Source organism: Pan paniscus, chromosome 10 (assembly GCF_029289425.2).
Source record: "Pan paniscus chromosome 10, NHGRI_mPanPan1-v2.0_pri, whole genome shotgun sequence".
Taxonomy (NCBI): Eukaryota; Metazoa; Chordata; class Mammalia; order Primates; family Hominidae; genus Pan; species Pan paniscus.
This window is the reverse complement of record NC_073259.2, coordinates 38,207,130-38,227,779: the sequence shown is the minus strand read 5'-3', so window position 1 is coordinate 38,227,779 and position 20,650 is coordinate 38,207,130. Positions and strand designations below refer to the sequence as shown.

Sequence of the window (20,650 nt, the reverse complement as noted above, 5' to 3'; positions counted from 1 at the left end):
ATTAGGAGTCCGGCCTCTAGATTGCGAGGCCTTTAAATGGATGATCCCTCCGGTGTCTGGCTGCCCAGTTAGCCCCTGTTCCCAGCACCCTTGGTCTTCTTCCACCTGTCTGCCCCTCCCTGTTCTCCCAGCTTCGGAGGACGACTGGACCGGCTGGGCGGGTTTCGCCAGCCGACCCAGGGATCCGAAGAAGGGCGCACCCAGCCTCCCCGACCTAGGTGTAGACACTGCCCACCCGCTGCGGCTCCACTCTACTCCACCCCTGCCCGCTCGACTTTAAACCCATTTCCCCGCCGTAGCTCCGCCCCTCTCCCCTCAGCCCGCCCCTCTCCCCTCAGCCCGCCCCTCTCCCCTCAGCCCGCCCCTCTCTGTTACTGGCTCTCGCTCAGCGTTCTCGGTGGAAGTGGTTTTTCCGGGAGAGACCACGCTTCCCCTCAAGCTCCCCAACGGCTCCGCCTTCCCGCCGGAGCTTGACCCTTCCCAGCGTGCCCGGCGATTCCGGCGTGCGAGGCCCTTGGAGGGCAAGGCCCCAGGGCCTGGCTTAGGAGCGCGAGAGGCAGGCTGGGAATTGTAGTTCGAAGGCCCTCGAGAGCGGCTAGAGTCCGGCGGTGGAGAGGACTAGTTGTCCCAGCGTGCCCTGCGCCTCAGCCCGCGCGCTCGCAGCTTCTCGCTCTCGCCTGCCTGCCCGCTCCCTTGCTTGCTCGCGCTTTCGCTCGCCCTCTCCTCGAGGATCGAGGGGACTCTGACCACAACCTGTGGCTGGGAAGGGAGACAGAGGCGGCGGCGGCTCAGGGGAAACGAGGCTGCAGTGGTGGTAGTAGGAAGATGTCGGGCGAGGACGAGCAGCAGGAGCAAACTATCGCTGAGGACCTGGTCGTGACCAAGTATAAGATGGGGGGCGACATCGCCAACAGTGAGTGCGGCCTCGGGGGTCGGGGAATCAAGGCTGATAGGGAAAGATAACAGGCTGGCCCGGAAGGGGCTGGAGCGGAGGGGTCATGCGGACTGAGCTACTGAGGGGCCCGCACCGGTCCGCTGGGCACGGCGTGGTGGGAAGACCCGGTGTCGCGCCTGGGACCTGAGCGGGCAGGCCCAGGCTGAAGTCTATGGAGGTGCGGGTCGGCAGCCAGGATGAGCGCAGAGAGGGGACCCTGGCAGGCTCCGACCCGAGGCCGTTTGTTAGGAGGCAAGACGTGTTTTCTCTTGTTCCTATCTTTCATTCCCAATTTCTGCTTCCTCTGATTCTGGCAGCGGCGAGGCCACCTCGAAAAGGAAGCGCCCAGCTATTGGCGACAGAAGCGCCCCTCTGTTTTTGTAGCGTCTCCGGGGCGTCAGGAGCCAAGCCGGCACGTGTTGCTGGGTCCCCTTGCGGATGGCTGGCCCCCTTCTTCCTCCACTAGTGTCCCTGACACCAGCTTCCCCACCACCAGCTTCCCCACCACGTGCTTTGCTGGAGCCTTTCCTTCTTTACTTCAGCTCTTACCCTGGTGGGGGCCCCCTTCTACCTTGGGCCAGCTAAGGAGACCGTTGGAGAGCACTCCTGGAGCTTCTAATGCAAGTCTTGGAGATAGATATGGCTTTTCTTGAAGTTACTCATTACTACCACCTTTCCAATCTGTGCAGATAGTCTTAGTTAGCATTCACATTTGTTGTTCTCAGTGACTTGACAACTCAAATGTTTTGGGGTCTCCGTCTTATCCCAACTAGGCAAGCTTGTGAACATTACTGGAAAAGGGAGGACTGATTTTAGGATTTTCACAAGTCATCCTTACTCCAGGTGTGCTCTGACGATCTCAGCAGTTGCCTGTCACTCTAGGCAGATGCCACTTTCTCTTTTCTCTCTTTCCAGTTAGCCTTTCCATTTTATTCCAGTTAGGGAGATACAAACTGCTTGTCATTGTGTTTTTAAATGGTTTTAACAGCAAAGATGGTGGGGAACAGGTATTTAGGATGCCTCCCGTCCTGTGGGTGAAAATCTGAGTTTTACCAGCTTTCAAAGAATCACCAAAACTGAGATACCAAAAGTCAAACCTGTGCTTTATATCACAGTGGACATTTAGTATCGTACCCTGGTTTTTGGTGCCTTTTAGTATTTGAGATACTAGTGGTTTGAATCAGAAAATCTCTTACAGTTTATAACTTTGGCCTCATATTTCTTTTAGATAAGCCATGATCCCCCGAAATGAAACCCAGGGACCTTAGATTAAGTTTCCTTGGCTTATGCACTTGTTTATGAGGAAATAAGTCTATATAGATTGAGATTCCTAACACCTAATTAGAGTGTCTGAGAAAGGAATGCGGTAACATTTAACAGTGCATCGGCTTCGAGTCAGCAATTCTGTCTACCTTCTTGTCCCTGATGCCTATAAATTTCATCTAGTCTTTGCGTGTATGTGGGGATACCATGGCAAGAACCCTCTGAAGTTCTTAACTCTGTCCTGTCACACCAAAGGTAGCATCTTTGGAAAGTCTGAGGCCTTGCCTAGGGAGATGGATTGTATATACCCAGTTGTCACATAATGTAAGGAAGAGAAGGGAATGTTGACCTTTCAGCCTCAGGGCAATGGCACCAGGGAGTATTATAGAAACTCTTAAATTCAACTTCCAGGTATTCCTTGGGTGGTAACTAGACAATGAATACATACAAGGCTGACATGATGGGATTCTGTCCTCAGGGGTACTTCGGTCCTTGGTGGAAGCATCTAGCTCAGGTGTGTCGGTACTGAGCCTGTGTGAGAAAGGTGATGCCATGATTATGGAAGAAACAGGGAAAATCTTCAAGAAAGAAAAGGAAATGAAGAAAGGTAAAAAAAAAAAAAAAAAATCCCTCACTAATTTCCCGTTTGACCCTTATTTGGTCCTATATGTTTTTATTTTTTTCACTGTTATGATGCAGTCCCCACCCTAGCTCTGGCTGAGGTATTTGGAAATTTGGAATGGCAAGTGGGATACAAGCAATTTCCTACCTAATCCAAACTGATGAAACTTAAGCAAGACCCTGAAAAAATCCTTCTACATTTCTGAAGGGCACTAGGGCTCCCGGGAGACAGCAAGGCAGTAGGCTGATGATTCTTTCTTTACAGGTATTGCTTTTCCCACCAGCATTTCGGTAAATAACTGTGTATGTCACTTCTCCCCTTTGAAGAGCGACCAGGATTATATTCTCAAGGAAGGTGACTTGGTAAAAATGTAAGGTTAAACCGTTTTAAAGCATTTTTCTTTTTTTAAAGCATTTACAAAATGCCAGTTCCTAATGCAGTACTCTGATCTTGCCTTTCAGTGACCTTGGGGTCCATGTGGATGGCTTCATCGCTAATGTAGCTCATACTTTTGTGGTTGATGTAGCTCAGGTAGGTGGCCTGCTTTTGATCTCTGTTCAGCCTTGGGGGTGGAGGGAATGCACTGCCATTTGCTTCTTATCCCCACCCCCAATCACCACGTAAGTTGAGAGAGTCTCTAGAGAAGCAAAAGGAGAAAGGTTTTTGTTGTTGTTGTTGTTTTTACCCTCCTGTTCATTGGCTGGTCTTCGCATATGGGCTCACAGATATTAACCAGATAGCCAGCTGAGTTAACAGACTTTCCAGGAAGATACTGATTGCATGTCCTTATCTACAGGGGACCCAAGTAACAGGGAGGAAAGCAGATGTTATTAAGGCAGCTCACCTTTGTGCTGAAGCTGCCCTACGCCTGGTCAAACCTGGAAATCAGGTAAGCTATTTTATCCAATTCCAAAGCTCGTTTGAACCAAAGATGCATTAGGCACCTATAGCTACTCTATATGAAACTACCAACCTCCCCTACAGACCCCTTATAAAACAGCTTTTTAAAATTAGCTATATTTAGCTGGGCACAGTGACTCACATCTGTAATCCCATCACTTTGGGGGGCCAAGGTAGGAGGATAGCTTGAGGCTAGGAGTTCAAGACCAGCCTGGGAAACATGGTGAAACCCCATTTCTACAAAAAATACAAAAATTAGCTGGGCATGGTAACATGTGCCTGTATTCCCAGCTTCCAGGGAGGCTGAGGTGGGAGAATCACCTGAGCCTGGGAGATTGAGGCTGTGCTGAGCTATGATCATGCCACTGCACTCCAGCCTGGGCAACAATGAAACCCTGTCTCACAAAAGAAAAAGGAAAAATAAGCATTTGCTGTCCCCACAAAACAGATTAGAATGCCAGGTAAAAAAGGATAAACACTGGACTTAATATTATAGGCATGTGGTGGCACATGCCTGTAATCCCAGCACTTTGGGAGGCCAAGGTGGGAGGATTGCTTGAACCCAGGCGTTTGAGACCAGCTTGGGAAACATAGCGAGACCCGTCTCTACAAAAAGAAAAAAGAAAACCCAGGTTTATGATCAAGTTCTTTCACTTAACACTCATTTAACCTGGGGCAAATCATTTAACCTGAGACTCAGTTTCCTTGTCTTCTAGATTGGGATATACATCGGCCCTGTTCACATGCAAAATTTATTGAATTAGACCATCTTTGTGAAAGCACTGGGTAAAATGATATGCAGATACAGCTGGTCCTCAGCTTGATGCTACATTCAGTAGAAGCTATACTTTGAGTACCCATACAACCATTCTGTTTTTCATTTTCCATATAGTATTTAGTAAATTACATGAGATATTCAACACTAATATAAAATAGGCATGTGTTAGATGATTCTGCCCAACTGTAGGATAATGTTTTTTAAGTGCTCTGAGCACATTTAACATAGGCTAGGCTGTGATGTTAGGTAGGTTAGGTGTATTAAATGCATTTTTGACTTAGTGATATTTTCAACTTATGAGTTTTTTGGAGATGTAACCCCATTGCAAGTTGGGGAGCATCTGTATAAAGTATTTTTAGATTGTAGGGATAATCAAGCTATGAAATGAAAAACCAGTGAATGACAATCATTGGGACTTGATGGAGGATATTAGAACGCTCAGTTCTGCCAGGTGCAATGGCTCATGCCTGTAATCCCAGCACTTTGGGAGGCTGAGGTGGGCAGATCACGAGGTCAGGAGATCGAGACCATCCTGGCCAACATGGTGAAACCCCATCTCTTCTAAAAATACAAAAATTAGCTGGGCGTGGTGTTGCGTGCCTGTAATCCCAGCTACTCAGGAGGCTGAGGCAGGAGAATAGCTTGAACCCGGGAGGCAGAGATTGCAGTGAGCCAAGATCACGCCACTGCACTCCAGCCTGGTGACAAAGCCAGACTCCATCTCAAAAAAAAAAAAAAAAAAGAACGCTCAGTTCTTTTATGCTTCTTATTCTCATTGTAGAGAACTTATTAGCTCCTGATATCTCACCTTTCATTTGATGTTGTACTTCTAGAACACACAAGTGACAGAAGCCTGGAACAAAGTTGCCCACTCATTTAACTGCACGCCAATAGAAGGTGAGAACAGATAACAGGGTTGAGGGTCTAAGAATGAGTGGCTTTGCCAGGTGCGGTGGCTCACGCCTGTAATCCCAGAACTTTGGGAGGCTGAGGTGGGCGGATCACCTGAGGTCAGGAGTTTGAGACTAGCCTGGCCAACATGGTGAAACCCCATCTCTACTAAAAATATAAAAATTAGCTGGGCGTGGTGGTGGGTGCCTGTAATCCCAGCTACTTGGGAGGCTAAGGCGAGATAATCCCTTGAACCCGGGAGGAGGAGGTTGCAGTGAGCCAAGATTGCGCCACTGCACTCCAGTCTGGGCAATAAGAGCGAAACTCCATCTCCTCCATCTCAAAAAAAAAAAAAAAAAAAGAATGAGTGGCTTCACAGATTTGAGGCTTTTGCTCCCTTGAAGATCTATCCTGGCTATAACCCAGTCTAAGCCAGAAATCTCAGAGCCCTGTGTTTCCATAACCAGGTAGTTTTCTCACTGCCTACCACTTCAAACTACTGAAGTGGGTGGATTTGGAAACCTTTTGGGATACTGGATAGCTTGTTCCATAGGTTGTGTACTGTCTACAGGTATGCTGTCACACCAGTTGAAGCAGCATGTCATCGATGGAGAAAAAACCATTATCCAGAATCCCACAGACCAGCAGAAGTAGGTGCCAACCCTACTTATTACCTTCTACCACACAAGACTAGTCATCAGGTTTTTTTCTATACTCCGAACTGAATCTTGTCTGCCCTCTACTCCATGTTTTCAGGAGTGACCTGTTGCTCTTAATATTCCCTTTCTCTAGGCCGGGCGCGGTGGCTCACGCCTGTAATCCCAGCACTTTGGGAGGCTGAGGCGGGTGGATCACCTGAGGTCACGAGTTCAGAACCAGCCTGACCAACATGGCGAAACCCTGTCTCTACTAAAAACTACAAAAATGAGCCAGGCCTGGTGGTTTGTGCCTATAGTCCCAGCTACTTGGGAGGCTGAGGCAGGAGAGTTGCTTGAACCCGGGAGGTGGAGGTTGCAGTGAGCTGAGATTGTGCCACTGCACTCCAGCCTGGGTGACAGAATAAGACTCTGTGTCAAAAAAAAAAAAAATTCCTTTCTCTCTATTCCTTTTAGGAAGGACCATGAAAAAGCTGAATTTGAGGTACATGAAGTATATGCTGTGGATGTTCTCGTCAGCTCAGGAGAGGGCAAGGTGAGGAGAGTACCAGAGTTGGCAAAGAGGGGTGACTGAGAGTGTTCACCAGACCAAATGTTACTTAAATTACTCTTTCAGGCCAAGGATGCAGGACAGAGAACCACTATTTACAAACGAGACCCCTCTAAACAGTATGGACTGAAAATGAAAACTTCACGTGCCTTCTTCAGTGAGGTGGAAAGGCGTTTTGATGCCATGCCGTTTACTTTAAGGTACTACACTTAGCAATGATAGTACTTGGAACCAGTCTGACTCACAGACCATACACCCAGGAACACTTTTTCCTCTCCCTTCCTGCCTAGACTTGTAGCGTGCACGTGCTCACTCCCTCCCTCTCTCTCCCCATCTCCTTCTCATTGAAGGTAATGTAAAAGAGCAATCCTAAGCATGATTTCTGCCTGAGGGTAGGAGCTATTTTAAAATATGAGCAAAATGGTAAGACTTGATGGGGAGTTAAAGATACCTCTGAATATCATCTTCCCTGCCAGAGCATTTGAAGATGAGAAGAAGGCTCGGATGGGTGTGGTGGAGTGCGCCAAACATGAACTGCTGCAACCATTTAATGTTCTCTATGAGAAGGAGGGTGAGTTCCAAAAAGAGCTTCACTTTGGATTCCCTGATTATAAGATATCCTTCCTATAAGTTCAGAAGAGCTAAGTATGACAAAGGAACTTTTTATCAAAACACATCTTCATTTTTGCCATAGGTGAATTTGTTGCCCAGTTTAAATTTACAGTTCTGCTCATGCCCAATGGCCCCATGCGGATAACCAGTGGTCCCTTCGAGCCTGACCTCTACAAGTCTGAGATGGAGGTCCAGGATGCAGAGCTAAAGGTTAGTATGGAATAGAAGGTGGTGAGTATGTACATGGTATCCTGCTTGGGAGTGAGGGCTAAATGCCAGCAAAGTCCTGAAAAGAGCTGCAGTACTGAAAGTAACCCTTTATTTTTAATTTCCTCCACATTTCTCAAATTTTTTTTTCCTTCTTCCTGTTTTCCAGGCCCTCCTCCAGAGTTCTGCAAGTCGAAAAACCCAGAAAAAGAAAAAAAAGAAGGTGTGTTATTACGATCATTCCTCTCTGGCAGGGTGAACCTGATCCCTCTTTCTCCCACTGTGTTAAGTTGTAGTGAAATACGGATTTTTATACAGATGCTCCTCAACTTATATGATAGACCTTTGTCCCAGTAAACCCATCATAAATTGAAAATACTGTAAGTCAAAATGGATTTTAAAAAAAATATATATATATATTTTTAAGAGACAGAGTCTCAAACTCCTGGCCTTGAACAGTCCTTCCACCTCAGCCTCCCAAACTGTTGGGATTACAGGCATGAGCTGCCATGCCCAGCCTTGCTTTGGCCAGGCACAGTGGCTCATGCCTGTAATCCCAGCACTTTGGGAGGCCAAGGCGGATGGATCACCTGAGGTCGGGAGTTTGAGATCAGCCTGACCAACACAGAGAGAAACCCCGTCTCTACTAAAAATACAAAATTAGCTGGGTGTGGTGGCACACGCTTATAATCCCAGCTACTCGGGAGGCTAAGGCAGGAGAATTGTTTGAATCTGGGAGGCAGAGGTTGCAGTGGGCCGAGATCGCACCATTGCGCTCCGGCCTGCGCAACAAGAGCGAAACTCTGTCTCAGAAAAAGAGATGATCTCACTGTGTCACCCAGGCTGACGTGTAGTGGCATGATCATAGCTCACTGTATCCTCAAACTCCTCCTGGGTTCAACTGATTGTCCTGCCTTGACCTGCTGAGTAGCCACCACCATGCCTGGCTCAAAATGGATTTGATGTACCTTAACCTACCATGAACCTCATAGCTTAGCCTGGCCTACCTTGAATGTGCTCAAAACATTTATTGAACAAATTATCATGTATCGAAATATCCATATTGCTTTCACACCATTGTGAAGTTGAAAAATCACAAGTTGACCATTGTAAGTCAGAGACCTGTATGTCTTTATTTCAGCTGTGACCCAGAGGATTGAGATAACTTTATGGCTGGGTGTGGTGGTTCACACATATAATCCCAACAGTTTGGGAGGCCTAGGCAGGAGCATCACTTGAGCCCAGGAGTTCAAGATCAGCCCGGGCAACATGGTGAAACCTCATCTCTACAAAAAATACAAAAAAGTTGTACATGGTGGCATGTGCCTATAGTCCCAGCTACCTGGGAGGCTGAGGTGAGAGGATCACCTGAGCCCAGGGAAGTGGTACCACTGCACTCCAGCCTGGAAAACAGAGTGAGACTGTCTCAGAAAAAAAAATACTTTTATCTCTGGTCCCAGACATCCCCAAGTAGTTAGAAACTGACAGGTCTTCTCCCTCTCCTTTTCTTGCATATAGGCCTCCAAGACTGCAGAGAATGCCACCAGTGGGGAAACATTAGAAGAAAATGAAGCTGGGGACTGAGGTGGGTCCCATCTCCCCAGCTTGCTGCTCCTGCCTCATCCCCTTCCCACCAAACCCCAGACTCTGTGAAGTGCAGTTCTTCTTCTCCACCTAGGACCGCCAGCAGAGCGGGGGGATCTCCCTGCCCCCACCCCAGTTCCCCAACCCACTCCCTTCCAACAACAACCAGCTCCAACTGACTCTGGTCTTGGGAGGTGAGGCTTCCCAACCACGGAAGACTACTTTAAATGAAAAAAAGAAATTGAATAATAAAATCAGGAGTCAAAATTCATCGTCTTCAAGCCCCTCTTTCTAGCCTTTTCTACTACTCTCTGCTTGGTCAAGGTTTGTGCCCTACTACAGAACAGGGCTAAATTAGCCACCACCACTGAAAACTCAGCTGAATTTTTTTATACCACTCTGATGTCAGCATTTTTCCATCTGTTTGGGGCTTTTTCCTCTTTTTTCCATTCTCCCCAAATATTTTATCTGGCTTCAAAATTAAGAGGATTATTTTTCAGATTGTTTTTATTCAGTGTGGCCGATTCCTCATCTGATTCAGGCTGTCCAGTCAGGCCCCTCCCATTTTAGGAGCTGGAGCCTTCATTTATGAAGAGATTCTCATCTATGAAATGGATCCTCATTTGTAAATCTTTTTTCTTCCATTTTCACAAAGCTGTAAAGAAATAATCCATCTCAACCTTACCCTTTTTCTCTGGAGTCAGTGGGGTCTTTCCTCGCTCCATCTTACACAGACCTGAGCTGGAAGCTCAACTGGTTTTGTTCCCTGTTTGAAATATTGTGATCTCCCTCCCATGAAAGAAAAACCAAGAACCAGAGGAGTAGACTGACTGAAGACACAACTCCTGGCTTTCTGAAGCTATGGACTTGGATTGGATTGCTGGGGGTTTGTAGAGAAAGGTGACAAATTTCAGTACCTCTGGCATGCTGTCCCAGGAAACTAGGGCTCCCACTAACTTATGAGGTTTTTAAACACATTGAAAATGACATGACATTAAAATAAATTTGGATTTGCTCATAATGATGTGCTTTGTATGCTGCTCTTATTTGATGGAGGTGGGGAGAATGTCAGTTGAAGTGGTATTGGAACTGTTCCTCCACAGTGCCATGCTCTACCTTCCCAAAACGAGGAATGTCTTGACTTGCAGAAGACACAAATCTTAGAATCTTTGATGATATAGTAAGTTATCTGCTGGAGTTGGGTGGTGTAATTTTCTAAGTAGAAACAGTCCTCACTGCTAAGATTTGTTTGGGGCTAGGACACAATGTCTACTGCAAAAACAGCACTGCAAGTGTTTATCTTGAATTCAAGAAGCCAGGAAGAATGGTACACTAGTTTTCAGGGCCAGACTAAGGTCAGATGGGTAATTAGTTTATCTTGCTACATGTCAGGAATTGCTAAACTAGAGATACTACAAGTGAACAGAACTGAACACAGGTCAAATGTGTAATGATGTATATCTACCATTAAAATAGAGTAGTTTTAGTGCCCTAAAAATCCTCTGTGTTTTGCCTGTTCATCTCTCTCTCCTTGCTTACGCATTTATCCAAAGGCAAAGAATGTACAATGCCAATGCCAAGAGTGAACCCTAGTGTAAACTAAACTATGGATTTGGGGTGATAATGGTATATCAACGTAGGTTCTATTGTTAACAAATGTACCACTCTGGCAGGGTGGAGTGATGTTTATAAAGGGGGAGGCTATATGTGTGGGAAATGTCTATACCTTTCTCAATTTTGCTGTGAACCTAAAACTGTTCTAAAAAATTAAGTCTATTAAAAAAAGAAAAAAACAGCCAAGTGCGGTGGCTTATACCTGTAATTCCAGCACTTTGGGAGGCCGACGCAGGCAGATCACCTGAGGTCAGGAGATCAAGACCAGCCTGGCCAACATGGTGAAACCCCATCTCTACTAAAAATATAAAAAGCCAGGCTTAGTGGCGGGCGCCTGTAATCCCAGCTACTTGGGAGGCTGAGGCAGGAGAATCGCTTGAACCCAGGAGGCGGAGGTTGCAGTGAGCCAAGATCGCGCCACTGCACTCCAGCCTGGGTGACAAGAGTGAGATTCCATTCCGTATCAAAAACAAGCAAACAAAATTTCCCTCAAAGAGCTTATAAGCTAGTTGGCAATCATCAGTTGAAATCTTGGTGGAATTGATACAAAATAATTCTGCTAGGATTTTTTTTGTTTCAAAAAAATTGTCATATATATTTGGGTGGTGACAATACTACAACTACTTAGAAGGAACCTAATTTTAAAAACGTTTTTCAGGGATTGAAAGTGAAATGCTATCCTGGAATATAATAAAGGGAAACCACAAAAAAAGAGGGATTGTAACAATCACATACAAAATGTTACAGTATTTTAAACTGTAAGATGAAGTCTCTATAGGGAAAGGGTTCTTTTTCATCCCCCATTAACTCAAAAGTTTCCTGTAGCCAAATCTTAGGGGATCTGGTTGTTTTCCAGTGCTTCTCACCTGAGCATACAATCAAACTGGGAAGTTCTTTATCTTAACACCAAATGTCATACTTTCCCTAGATTTAGGTAATTTTCTCCCTATGTCCGTTGGTTCGCTCTTCACCCCTAGAGAATCACTGCATAGGTCACTGCAGCCTCGACTTCCTGGGCTCGAGATTCCCCCACCTCAGCCTCCCAAAGTGCTGGGATTACAGGCATGAGCCACCGTGCCCAGCCCGCTGACGTATTTTCTGAACAAATGATGCATTGTAGCCAGGAATCTCTAGTGATATTTTGCTTCAGGCATCGTGGGGAAAGACCATAATCAGCTATTTTATTCTTGAAATTTAGGAAAAATAATTGCTCTATATCTTAAACAGTGAGAGAATATTTTTTGAAGTATGGCAGCTTTCCCGAATCCCCACTTTATATCTTCCTATGTTCTGAAATCTTAGGACCTTCGATGGTTCCGCAATCGAATCACCCTGCAGCAATTTATTTTAGAAAATAAGGCAAACCGGCTGGGCGCGGTGGTTCATGCTTGTAATCCCAGCACTTTGAGAGGCCGAGGCGGGCGGATCGCTTGAGCTCAGGAGTTCGAGACCAGCCTGGGCAACACAGCGAAACCTCGTCTCTACTAAAAATACAAAAATTAGCCAAGTGGCGCGCGCCTGTTGTCCCAGCTGCTCGGGAAGCTGAGGCGGGAGAATCGCTTGTACTCAGGAGGCGGAAATTGCGGTGAGCCGAGATCGCGTCACTGCACTCCAGCCTAGGTGACACAGTGAGATCCTGTCTCAAAAAAGAAAAAAAGAAAGAAAGAAAGAAAGAAAAGAAGGCAAACCAGTAAAACAAGAATTTCTGTACAGTCCGCGCCTATCCATAGCAAAATGGAGGACTTCTCCAGGGAACTGCAACTCCCAAGAAACAATGCGAGGGAAGGTGGCGGTCACTATTTTTTCCCCGTCTGCACCTCTAGGTCCAATATTGGAAATAGGTGCTGACGTTTAAATAACACAGCGTCCTCATACTAAATCTGGGGGGGAACTGGTAACTCGAAAACCAAATACTCGGTCTTCCGAAAGAACTAACTCAACCTACTCCTCTGCAAGAGGGTCCGAAAACCATTGTTACGCCCATTGGGTAGCCCCGCCCTTGTGGGGGGGTGCAAAGGGCGTGAAAGCGGAAGTGACGACACCCGGCGCTCCATTAAATAGCCGTAGACGGAACCTCGGCTTTCTCTCGGCCTTAGCGCCATTTTTTTGGGTGAGTGTTTTTGGTTCCTGCGTTGGGATTCCGTGTACAATCCATAGACATCTGACCTCGGCACTTAGCATCATCACAGCAAACTAACTGTAGCCTTTCTCTCTTTCCCTGTAGAAACCTCTGCGCCATGAGAGCCAAGGTGAGCGGTTCCTGGTAGTAAGCTTGGGAGGTAGGAGTTGGCGAGTAGTAGCGGGGAGACGAAGGCAAGTCCGCCATACCTCCTGAACTACTGGGTTTCAAGGGTGCCCAAGAGCTGGTGGGAGAGAGAAGGTAGTTTGTGAGAGAGCTAGCGGTTAAGTGCTATGGGTAGAGAGGGTGGGATTAGAAAAGGGTGGAATTCTGATCTTATGTTGGGAGGGTGTCCAAGTTACTGATGTAGTTGTTACGACCAATCTTTCATACTTCCTGGTTAAGAATCTGTCCGGTTCTAAAGAGTGCATTTCATATCCTTGCTAAGCCTACTAATAAGCTTCATCCCTTTTTTTTTTTTTTTTTTTTAATTATCTGCTGCTTGTGATCGGTTGCTAGTGGAGGAAGAAGCGAATGCGCAGGTACGTTGAGACTTTGCCAGCCCAGGAGTAGGGAAGTTCCTTGGACAAAACTTAGGAGAAACATTTGGTTTGGAAATCTTAAAAGATCTTTAGGAGAAAAACGTTTGAGTGTTCTCTCCCTAGAGCCAAGAATTTAACAGAACAGAGAACGATAGAACCGTAGTGCTTGTTCATTTTACCACCTCATTCTTTATGTGGACGTTTGATTTACTGTGGGAGGGAAAGACAACTCTGGTTTGAGGTGTATTCTATTCCTGTGTCTGCTTTTCAGGCTGAAGCGCAAAAGAAGAAAGATGAGGCAGAGGTCCAAGTAAACCGCTAGCTTGTTGCACCGTGGAGGCCACAGGAGCAGAAACATGGAATGCCAGACGCTGGGGATGCTGGTACAAGTTGTGGGACTGCATGCTACTGTCTAGAGCTTGTCTCAATGGATCTAGAACTTCATCGCCCTCTGATCGCCGATCACCTCTGAGACCCACCTTGCTCATAAACAAAATGCCCATGTTGGTCCTCTGCCCTGGACCTGTGACATTCTGGACTATTTCTGTGTTTATTTGTGGCCGAGTGTAACAACCATATAATAAATCACCTCTTCCGCTGTTTTAGCTGAAGAATTAAATCATCTTGTCTATTATGTTTTTTATGGTTCCATCGGGTGGGGGTTTTCTGTCATTAGAGTTTGGCCTGTCACTACCTGTGCTATGGAGGGTATCAAAGCTATAAAGGCAACAGCCCGGGTTATGTGGTGTGGTTTGCATCTCGCTGGAGTTGGATGGGATATGGTACGTCTCTGGAGGCAGGTTTTAGGTTTCGCTGGTTATTAGGGGCCAATGCTGGTACCGCCCCTTTCCAGGAGGGCTGCCCTGGCGACTACCGCTTAGTAGACCATGTCATGCCTTTGGGTTGGGTTGCCATGGTGACACGCAAAGCGTGCTGGGAACGTCCTGCGGCATGTCGCACGCGTACTTCATACACCATAGAGTATGGTTCCGGGTCTGGTGGCTAGAGCGTCGCTTCTTCCGCAGGAAGCGGAAGAGCGATCGGGTAGGCGGCTCTTTGTCGAAGCTAGAGGACCGGCAGGCGGCAGCAGCAACTACGGCGGCGGCGGCAGGTGAGGGAGGCGGGAGACTTAGGTGGAGGCCGCGCCCGGAGGGGAGGAGTCGGGGCCGGCCCAGCGGCTGGGCTCGGCCAGGCCACAGAAGGCCCCCCAGAACCGAGCTGGCTCGTCCTCACACCCCAGGGCAGTGCCCCTTTTCTGAGTGACCCCGCATCGCGAGCAAACGCCAGCTTCGTGACGTCACAACCCTGCCCATCCCCTCAGCTTGATGACACCTGGAGCTCCAGCTCCCCGCTTCACTTCGCGCGCCCTTAGTGTCCCATTCACGTAGCCCACGGCTGAGCGCCGGCGGCACTGCACGGAACCTGCCAAGCTAGAAGACTTGCTGCGGGAAAACTCCTAGGACTTCATTCGCAAACTCTAGGGTGTTGGGAAGCGTCACAATCACTGCCTTCAAGTCTAATCGGCCATCCCAATGCACTGTCAGACGCTGCCTTTTTAAGGTTCCTCACTAGCCATTACTAACTCCAGCCCTTGGCCGTGCTCTGACCCTCACATCCTCTTTCATCTTGAGGCAGGGCGCCCCGCACTCTTTGTTCACTCAGGGCTGGTTTTCCAACCCATCCTCCCAGTCCCTCCGAATTAGTTTTATCTCTTACTCTTCTTACTGGCAACTTCTCCCTTGGACAGGTGAAGTTCAGTTTGGACCCTGAGGAAATCCTCACGTTCCCGAAGCTTTGCCGTTTTGTCAGATTTCTTGTGACAACCACCCCATAGTCCTCCACTCTTACTCCTTCTTCCACCCAAGTCTCTGTTTTTTTCCTGCTCAGAACCCAGCAGTGATGTGGAGGTGGAGACCCACAGGAGCCCCGGACTTCACCTGAGCTACCTCAGGTATCAATTCTGGGAGAGTTGGGTGGGGAGGAGCATCATAACTAATTATCTGCTGCTGGTGCGACTTGCAACGTGAGCCAGGCTTGGATAGATGGCATTTGTACTTCACCTGGTCATTCCCCTTTACTAAAAGTTTGTATCTTCTTTTACCACTTCTTTCCTTGATTGCTTCTATTATTCTGGGACTACCTCTCTTTAGAGGAGGACCCTCTTACAGATTTTCTTGTAACTCTGGCCTCTGGTTTGGTTAGTTCATTTTAGGGAGATCTGAAGGCAAAGTCACAGTAGTGAGGTGGGGGTAGGTCAAGGCCAAAGGAGTTAGGAAAGATTCCCTTATTCTCAAAGGGAACAATATGAAGTTTTCCTATTTCAGCAGCAGGGGGAGCCTGAACACCGCATAGGAAAGGCTTGGGAGGTCAGACACGTGGTAGCAGGGACTCCAGGTCTTACTGGGGGTGGAGAGAGGGGAGGGCTAGAACCAGGGCAGTGGACTGACATTCCAAAGCTCTCTTGGGAAATAGGAGACTTAAAAAGCTTTTATGGAGTCTATAAATAAAGAGGATCTTTATGGGTTGAGGAATGGTGTGGTTGGATGTCAGTGGGATCTTCACATAGGGGAGTAGGAAGGGGGTGGGGAATGGGGAAAGGTCACTTGTTCCTGTGAAATTAACCCCTTCCCACTTGACCTTATCACAAATGGTTTGTCCTGGGAAATCTAGAAGTGGAGACTCTAACTTAGAACTCCTATCCTGAAACAGAAGGGGCTGACCTCTCTGCCGTTGACAGTGATGATGGCTGGGAGGGAATACTAAAATATGACAGGTTTTGAGACTCCCCTCAAGCTGGTAACACCAGTCTCTTCACCCAGGATTTCTTGGCTTCTAGAGATTTGATGTGTACAGAGCCCTTACCTGAGGAAAAGGAAAGGGGGTTAAGGAAGTTTTGTTACCAGTGTCCCATCTTCTACAGCCCTAGTAGCTCAGTAGCCCATCTTGGGCACTATTCCCAGTTTCCTTCCAGACTATTCAGATACTGACTGCAGTTTTAATTTCACTTCCACAACTTTAATAAGGTCAGCTCAAAAGGAAAGATGAAATCCAGCACTATTTTTTCCCTGCTCCGTCCTGGGCCTATCCCTCCTCCGTTAGCCAGGCAAGTGTGAATCATTCTGACCCAGACCAGGTGCACAAAACCCTGGGAGGGGCTTTTGATGAGTCAGACATTTCAGCCAGAATTCTTATCCCTTAGATTCTCCATCTCTAAAGCCATCGCCCCTCTGGGCCACCTGCTTTATAGTCAGGAAGAGTGGGATCTCCCTGGAGGACTCCTGTTTGATACAGTTCTCCTCTTTTGTAGTGGTCACCAAGAGTGGCAAGATAAAGAAAACCCTGAGTTGGGCGGGACCAGGATGCCTGACCGGGACAGCTATGCCAACGGTACCGGGAGCAGCGGTGGAGGCCCTGGAGGTGGTGGCAGCGAGGAGGCCAGTGGGGCAGGGGCAGGCAGTGGCGGGGCCAGCTCAGATGCCATCTGTAGAGACTTCTTGAGGAATGTGTGCAAGCGAGGCAAGCGTTGCCGATATCGCCACCCAGACATGAGCGAGGTGTCCAACTTGGGGGTGAGCAAAAACGAGTTCATCTTCTGCCATGACTTCCAGAACAAGGAGTGTAGCCGCCCAAATTGCCGTTTCATCCATGGCTCCAAGGAGGATGAGGATGGCTATAAGAAGACAGGAGAGCTTCCCCCACGGCTGAGGCAGAAAGTAGCAGCTGGCCTTGGCCTTTCACCGGCTGACCTACCAAATGGCAAGGAGGAGGTCCCTATCTGCCGTGACTTTCTCAAGGGTGACTGTCAGAGAGGAGCCAAGTGCAAGTTCCGTCACCTGCAACGGGATTTTGAGTTTGATGCTCGGGGTGGAGGAGGCACTGGTGGGGGCTCAACAGGCTCAGTCCTCCCAGGACGACGTCATGATCTCTATGATATCTATGACCTTCCTGACAGGGGCTTTGAGGACCATGAGCCAGGCCCAAAACGCCGGCGAGGTGGATGCTGCCCCCCTGATGGCCCTCATTTTGAGTCATATGAATATAGTTTGGCTCCACCGCGAGGGGTGGAGTGCAGACTGCTAGAGGAGGAGAATGCCATGCTCAGGAAGCGGGTAGAGGAGTTAAAGAAGCAGGTCAGCAACCTGCTGGCCACCAATGAGGTATTACTGGAACAAAATGCTCAGTTCCGCAATCAGGCCAAGGTCATAACCCTGAGCTCCACTGCACCAGCGACTGAGCAGACTCTGGCCCCCACTGTGGGCACTGTTGCCACTTTTAACCATGGCATTGCCCAGACTCACACTACTCTCAGCAGCCAGGCTCTACAGCCTCGTCCAGTGTCCCAGCAAGAACTGGTGGCCCCTGCTGGAGCTCCAGCTGCTCCCCCAACTAATGCTGCACCTCCTGCTGCTCCACCACCCCCACCCCCACACTTGACCCCAGAGATCACGCCACTGTCAGCTGCCCTGGCTCAAACAATTGCCCAGGGAATGGCACCCCCACCTGTCTCCATGGCTCCTGTGGCTGTATCTGTGGCTCCTGTGGCCCCTGTGGCTGTATCGATGGCCCAACCCTTGGCAGGAATCACAATGAGCCACACCACCACTCCCATGGTGACTTACCCTATCGCTTCCCAGAGCATGCGCATCACGGCCATGCCACACTGATGGGGCTAATGGACACTCCCCTGGTATAGCCTCGCAGGGCTGGGGTCAGGGGGCCCTTGCCCACTCACCTAGCCTTCCCCAGCCCTGTCTGAAGGGCTCCCTTGAGAACTAGGACAAGAGACTACAAGGAGTATGTCCTGAGGAGGGGTTGGGATGGTGTGTTTTCTCTCACCTCCCTTTTATGAGGGTCCTCTTGTCCATCTTCAAGCCTCACAGTGGGGGCTTGCAGAGGAGTGCAGACTGAAGCCAGCAGAGAGGAAGGACTGACTGAGGGGCTGTGTCCTCTTATGGGAATTTGGGAACATCCCTCGTCTTGTCCTCTCTTCTGCACAGCACAGGTTCCAGCACTGGTTTTGGAAGAAAAAAATACCCTGCCCAGAGGGAAAGCCAGGAAAGATTGGGAAGTGGGTGGTCAGGAGAGAAGGCCTCACAGGAGCCTTCAGACAATTTGGGTCCTAGTTGGTTGGGTTGGACAATACAGGAATTGCTTCTGGGCCCTGGGAAGGCTGGGACCATAGTGCTCCAGCCCAAAGACTAGGGGAGCATTCATTATCCTAGTTTGACCTGAAAATCCATAGGGCAGGGCCCACTACTTTCCAAAGAAATAAAAGAACAATTATTTTTAACAAATGGAGGCAGTGAAAACTTGCTTAGCTATTCTGTGTGGAAGATGGGAGCAGTAAATAGATCTCATGCCAAAATGGGATAAAGACCCCAGCCTCACATAGCTTTGGTAAGATGGATAGAAGCCAGTGAAGAAGGGTAGGGACCCAGAACAAGACCAAATGGGGCTTTGGGGAAGGCACTTTATGGGGTAAAAGCTTTGGAGCCACCTAGTCTAGTTTAAAAATAGTCCCATCTGTTTCTGGTCTCTGTATGTGCTATTCCCAGGTTGCCTTAGTAACCAGGGCTCCTAGGGTCATTTAGCAGGGCAGGCAGTAAGGAGAGTGTATTTGCTGAAATGCGGATGGGATGTTACATAGTTGACAGATCCTTATTCAAACAGAGCAGGACAGGTGGAGTTGATGGCCATTGAGTTGATGGCAGTTGCCGCTCAGTTGATGGCAGTTAATGTCCCTCCTATCCCACCCCTTCAGTGGCCAGTTCCTGAAGCCTTCAAGGCTTGGGAGGTCTGGGAAAAGAGAGTCCTTCTAGGGACACAAGCCTCAGGGTCCATCCCTTTCCTCTGTCTCCACATAGGACCAGAAGTTTTAAATCTACTTAAGTCAGTAAGGCCAGGGGCCCCAATAGTCAAACCTCAGTTCCTCCTCAGCTCACGGCTGATGTAGGGAAAACAACTCAGGTGTCTAGTCTAATGGGACAGTAGATTTGGGGGTAGAGAGTGATCCTGGATTGTGTTCCCCCTCATCATGTCTCCCGCTACCTCTTGCTTTCTTGTCTGGTTGATCACTCAGGTCACATCTGGGATTGGAGATGGTGGGCTAGGTCAAGGCCAGTCATTAAAAAAAAAAGCCTAAAGACTAAAAGTGGGCTAACATTGTGGATTTTAGAAACAACACATTGATAAGCTTAATGTTTTTTGGGACACAATTTTTTTTTTTTTTTTTTTTTGAGATGGAGTCTTGCTCAGTCACCAGACCGGAGTGCAGTGGCGCAATCTCGGTTCACTGTAACCTGTGCCTCCTGGGTTCAAGCGATTCTCTTGCGTCAGCCTCCCGAGTAGCTGGGACTACAGGCGCCCGCCACCACGCCCGGCTAATTTTTTTATTTTTAGTAGAGACGGGGTTTCATCGTGTTGGCCAGAATGGTCTCTATCTCTCATGATCCGCCCACCTCAGCCTCCCAAAGTGCTGGGATTACAGGCGTGAACCATCGTGCCCGGCAATTCTAGACTATTAAAAGAGATGGTTTAAGAGCATTTAGAGAAGAATGTAACCATAGATACCAACATGAATTCTCAGTCAAATCCTGACTGACTTTATTTCCTCCTTGCCAGGTTATCTCCAAAGAGGTAGATTTGGGAAATTTTAGACATTGTATGTCTTGTATGTATTTACTCCAGCTGAAGACCACCAAGAATACACCTGGTAATTGAGCAAGTTGGGTTTAATGCTCATTGCAGTGAGGGGGAGGGCTCACCATTGGGGATAACGTGGTGTGTCTCAGCATGAGGGTGTTAGGAACGACTTAGAGAACTTAGACTTTGGTTAAGTGATTTTGGGGAAGATTCAAGAAAGTGGGTGTTCTTTTGGATTGGGTGCTGTTAAGGGACTCCAGGATAATTGGGTAGCTTGTCTAGAAGAAAGGCAGACAAGTGAACCTAAGCACAGTCGATGATGAAGTCACTCACTAGCTGGGAAAGGGGATGTTTGCTGTTTTGTGGTTTGCACACTGACCTTGTTTTGTGCTTAAACAAAATTGTGTAGTGATTTTGTTTTTTGTCTCACTTCATCGCAGTCACTGAGTGACCTTGTCTGATGCTGGTGTTTTGTGAGATTGTTTGTGTCCAAGAGAACTCATTGGCTACCTGTGAGCACCAGGTCAGCCCTAACAGCTCTGAAGCCTGGCTGTGTCAGGCCAGTTCCCAGATTACAGGAGCTACTTTCCTCTCTCTCACCTGCTAAGTCATCACAGATAAGAGGAAAATTACGGGTCAGTTAATAGTAGCATTTTTTCCATGCAAATGGCTCTGGTTAAAAAATAATGAGAAAAAAATAGTAGCATTTGGTAGAATCAAACTGAACACTTGTACT

The 20,650-nt window shown here is 47.9% G+C and overlaps 3 protein-coding genes across 4 annotated transcripts; all 3 read left to right on the top strand.

The window, feature by feature from the left end:
- The first annotated feature begins 778 nt into the window (after positions 1-778).
- Positions 779-9,264, top strand: PA2G4 (proliferation-associated 2G4). The gene is made up of 14 exons (XM_034935671.3): positions 779-913; positions 2,676-2,804; positions 3,084-3,189; positions 3,281-3,350; positions 3,616-3,708; positions 5,331-5,394; positions 5,960-6,038; positions 6,501-6,579; positions 6,661-6,794; positions 7,071-7,165; positions 7,289-7,416; positions 7,583-7,636; positions 8,932-8,998; positions 9,092-9,264. The coding sequence occupies exons 1-13, from the start codon at positions 826-828 to the stop codon at positions 8,995-8,997; spliced, it is 1,185 nt and encodes a 394-aa protein (XP_034791562.1). The 5' UTR covers positions 779-825; the 3' UTR covers position 8,998; positions 9,092-9,264.
- Positions 9,265-12,690: 3,426 nt separating this feature from the next.
- RPL41 (ribosomal protein L41) lies at positions 12,691-13,894 on the top strand. The gene is made up of 3 exons (XM_057299426.2): positions 12,691-12,860; positions 13,250-13,272; positions 13,544-13,894. Exons 1-3 carry the CDS (start codon positions 12,849-12,851, stop codon positions 13,584-13,586), a joined length of 78 nt encoding a protein of 25 aa, XP_057155409.1. The 5' UTR covers positions 12,691-12,848; the 3' UTR covers positions 13,587-13,894.
- A 313-nt stretch (positions 13,895-14,207) lies between these two features.
- ZC3H10 (zinc finger CCCH-type containing 10) lies at positions 14,208-18,566 on the top strand. 2 transcript variants are annotated; one of them, XM_008978623.4, is made up of 3 exons: positions 14,208-14,383; positions 15,160-15,223; positions 16,580-18,566. In XM_008978623.4, the coding sequence occupies exons 1-3, from the start codon at positions 14,224-14,226 to the stop codon at positions 17,934-17,936; spliced, it is 1,581 nt and encodes a 526-aa protein (XP_008976871.2). In that variant the 5' UTR covers positions 14,208-14,223; the 3' UTR covers positions 17,937-18,566. The 2 variants fall into 2 exon arrangements, with proteins under 2 accessions (XP_008976871.2, XP_063449497.1); XM_063593427.1 differs by lacking the exon at positions 14,208-14,383 and adding an exon at positions 14,390-14,832.
- The last annotated feature ends 2,084 nt before the right edge of the window (positions 18,567-20,650 follow it).

Excerpts from the sequence above, each read along its gene's own strand:
- ZC3H10 (XM_008978623.4), top strand. The coding sequence starts at position 14,224 with ATGTCGCACGCGTACTTCATACACCATAGAGTATGGTTCCGGGTCTGG. Across the intron at positions 14,384-15,159 it reads AACTACGGCGGCGGCGGCAG|AACCCAGCAGTGATGTGGAG; the intron begins GTGAGGGAGGCG and ends TTTCCTGCTCAG. Across the intron at positions 15,224-16,579 it reads CTTCACCTGAGCTACCTCAG|TGGTCACCAAGAGTGGCAAG; the intron begins GTATCAATTCTG and ends CCTCTTTTGTAG.
- RPL41 (XM_057299426.2), top strand. Across the intron at positions 13,273-13,543 it reads AGGAAGAAGCGAATGCGCAG|GCTGAAGCGCAAAAGAAGAA; the intron begins GTACGTTGAGAC and ends TCTGCTTTTCAG.
- PA2G4 (XM_034935671.3), top strand. The coding sequence starts at position 826 with ATGTCGGGCGAGGACGAGCAGCAGGAGCAAACTATCGCTGAGGACCTG. Across the intron at positions 3,351-3,615 it reads TTGTGGTTGATGTAGCTCAG|GGGACCCAAGTAACAGGGAG; the intron begins GTAGGTGGCCTG and ends CCTTATCTACAG. Across the intron at positions 6,580-6,660 it reads TCAGCTCAGGAGAGGGCAAG|GCCAAGGATGCAGGACAGAG; the intron begins GTGAGGAGAGTA and ends TTACTCTTTCAG.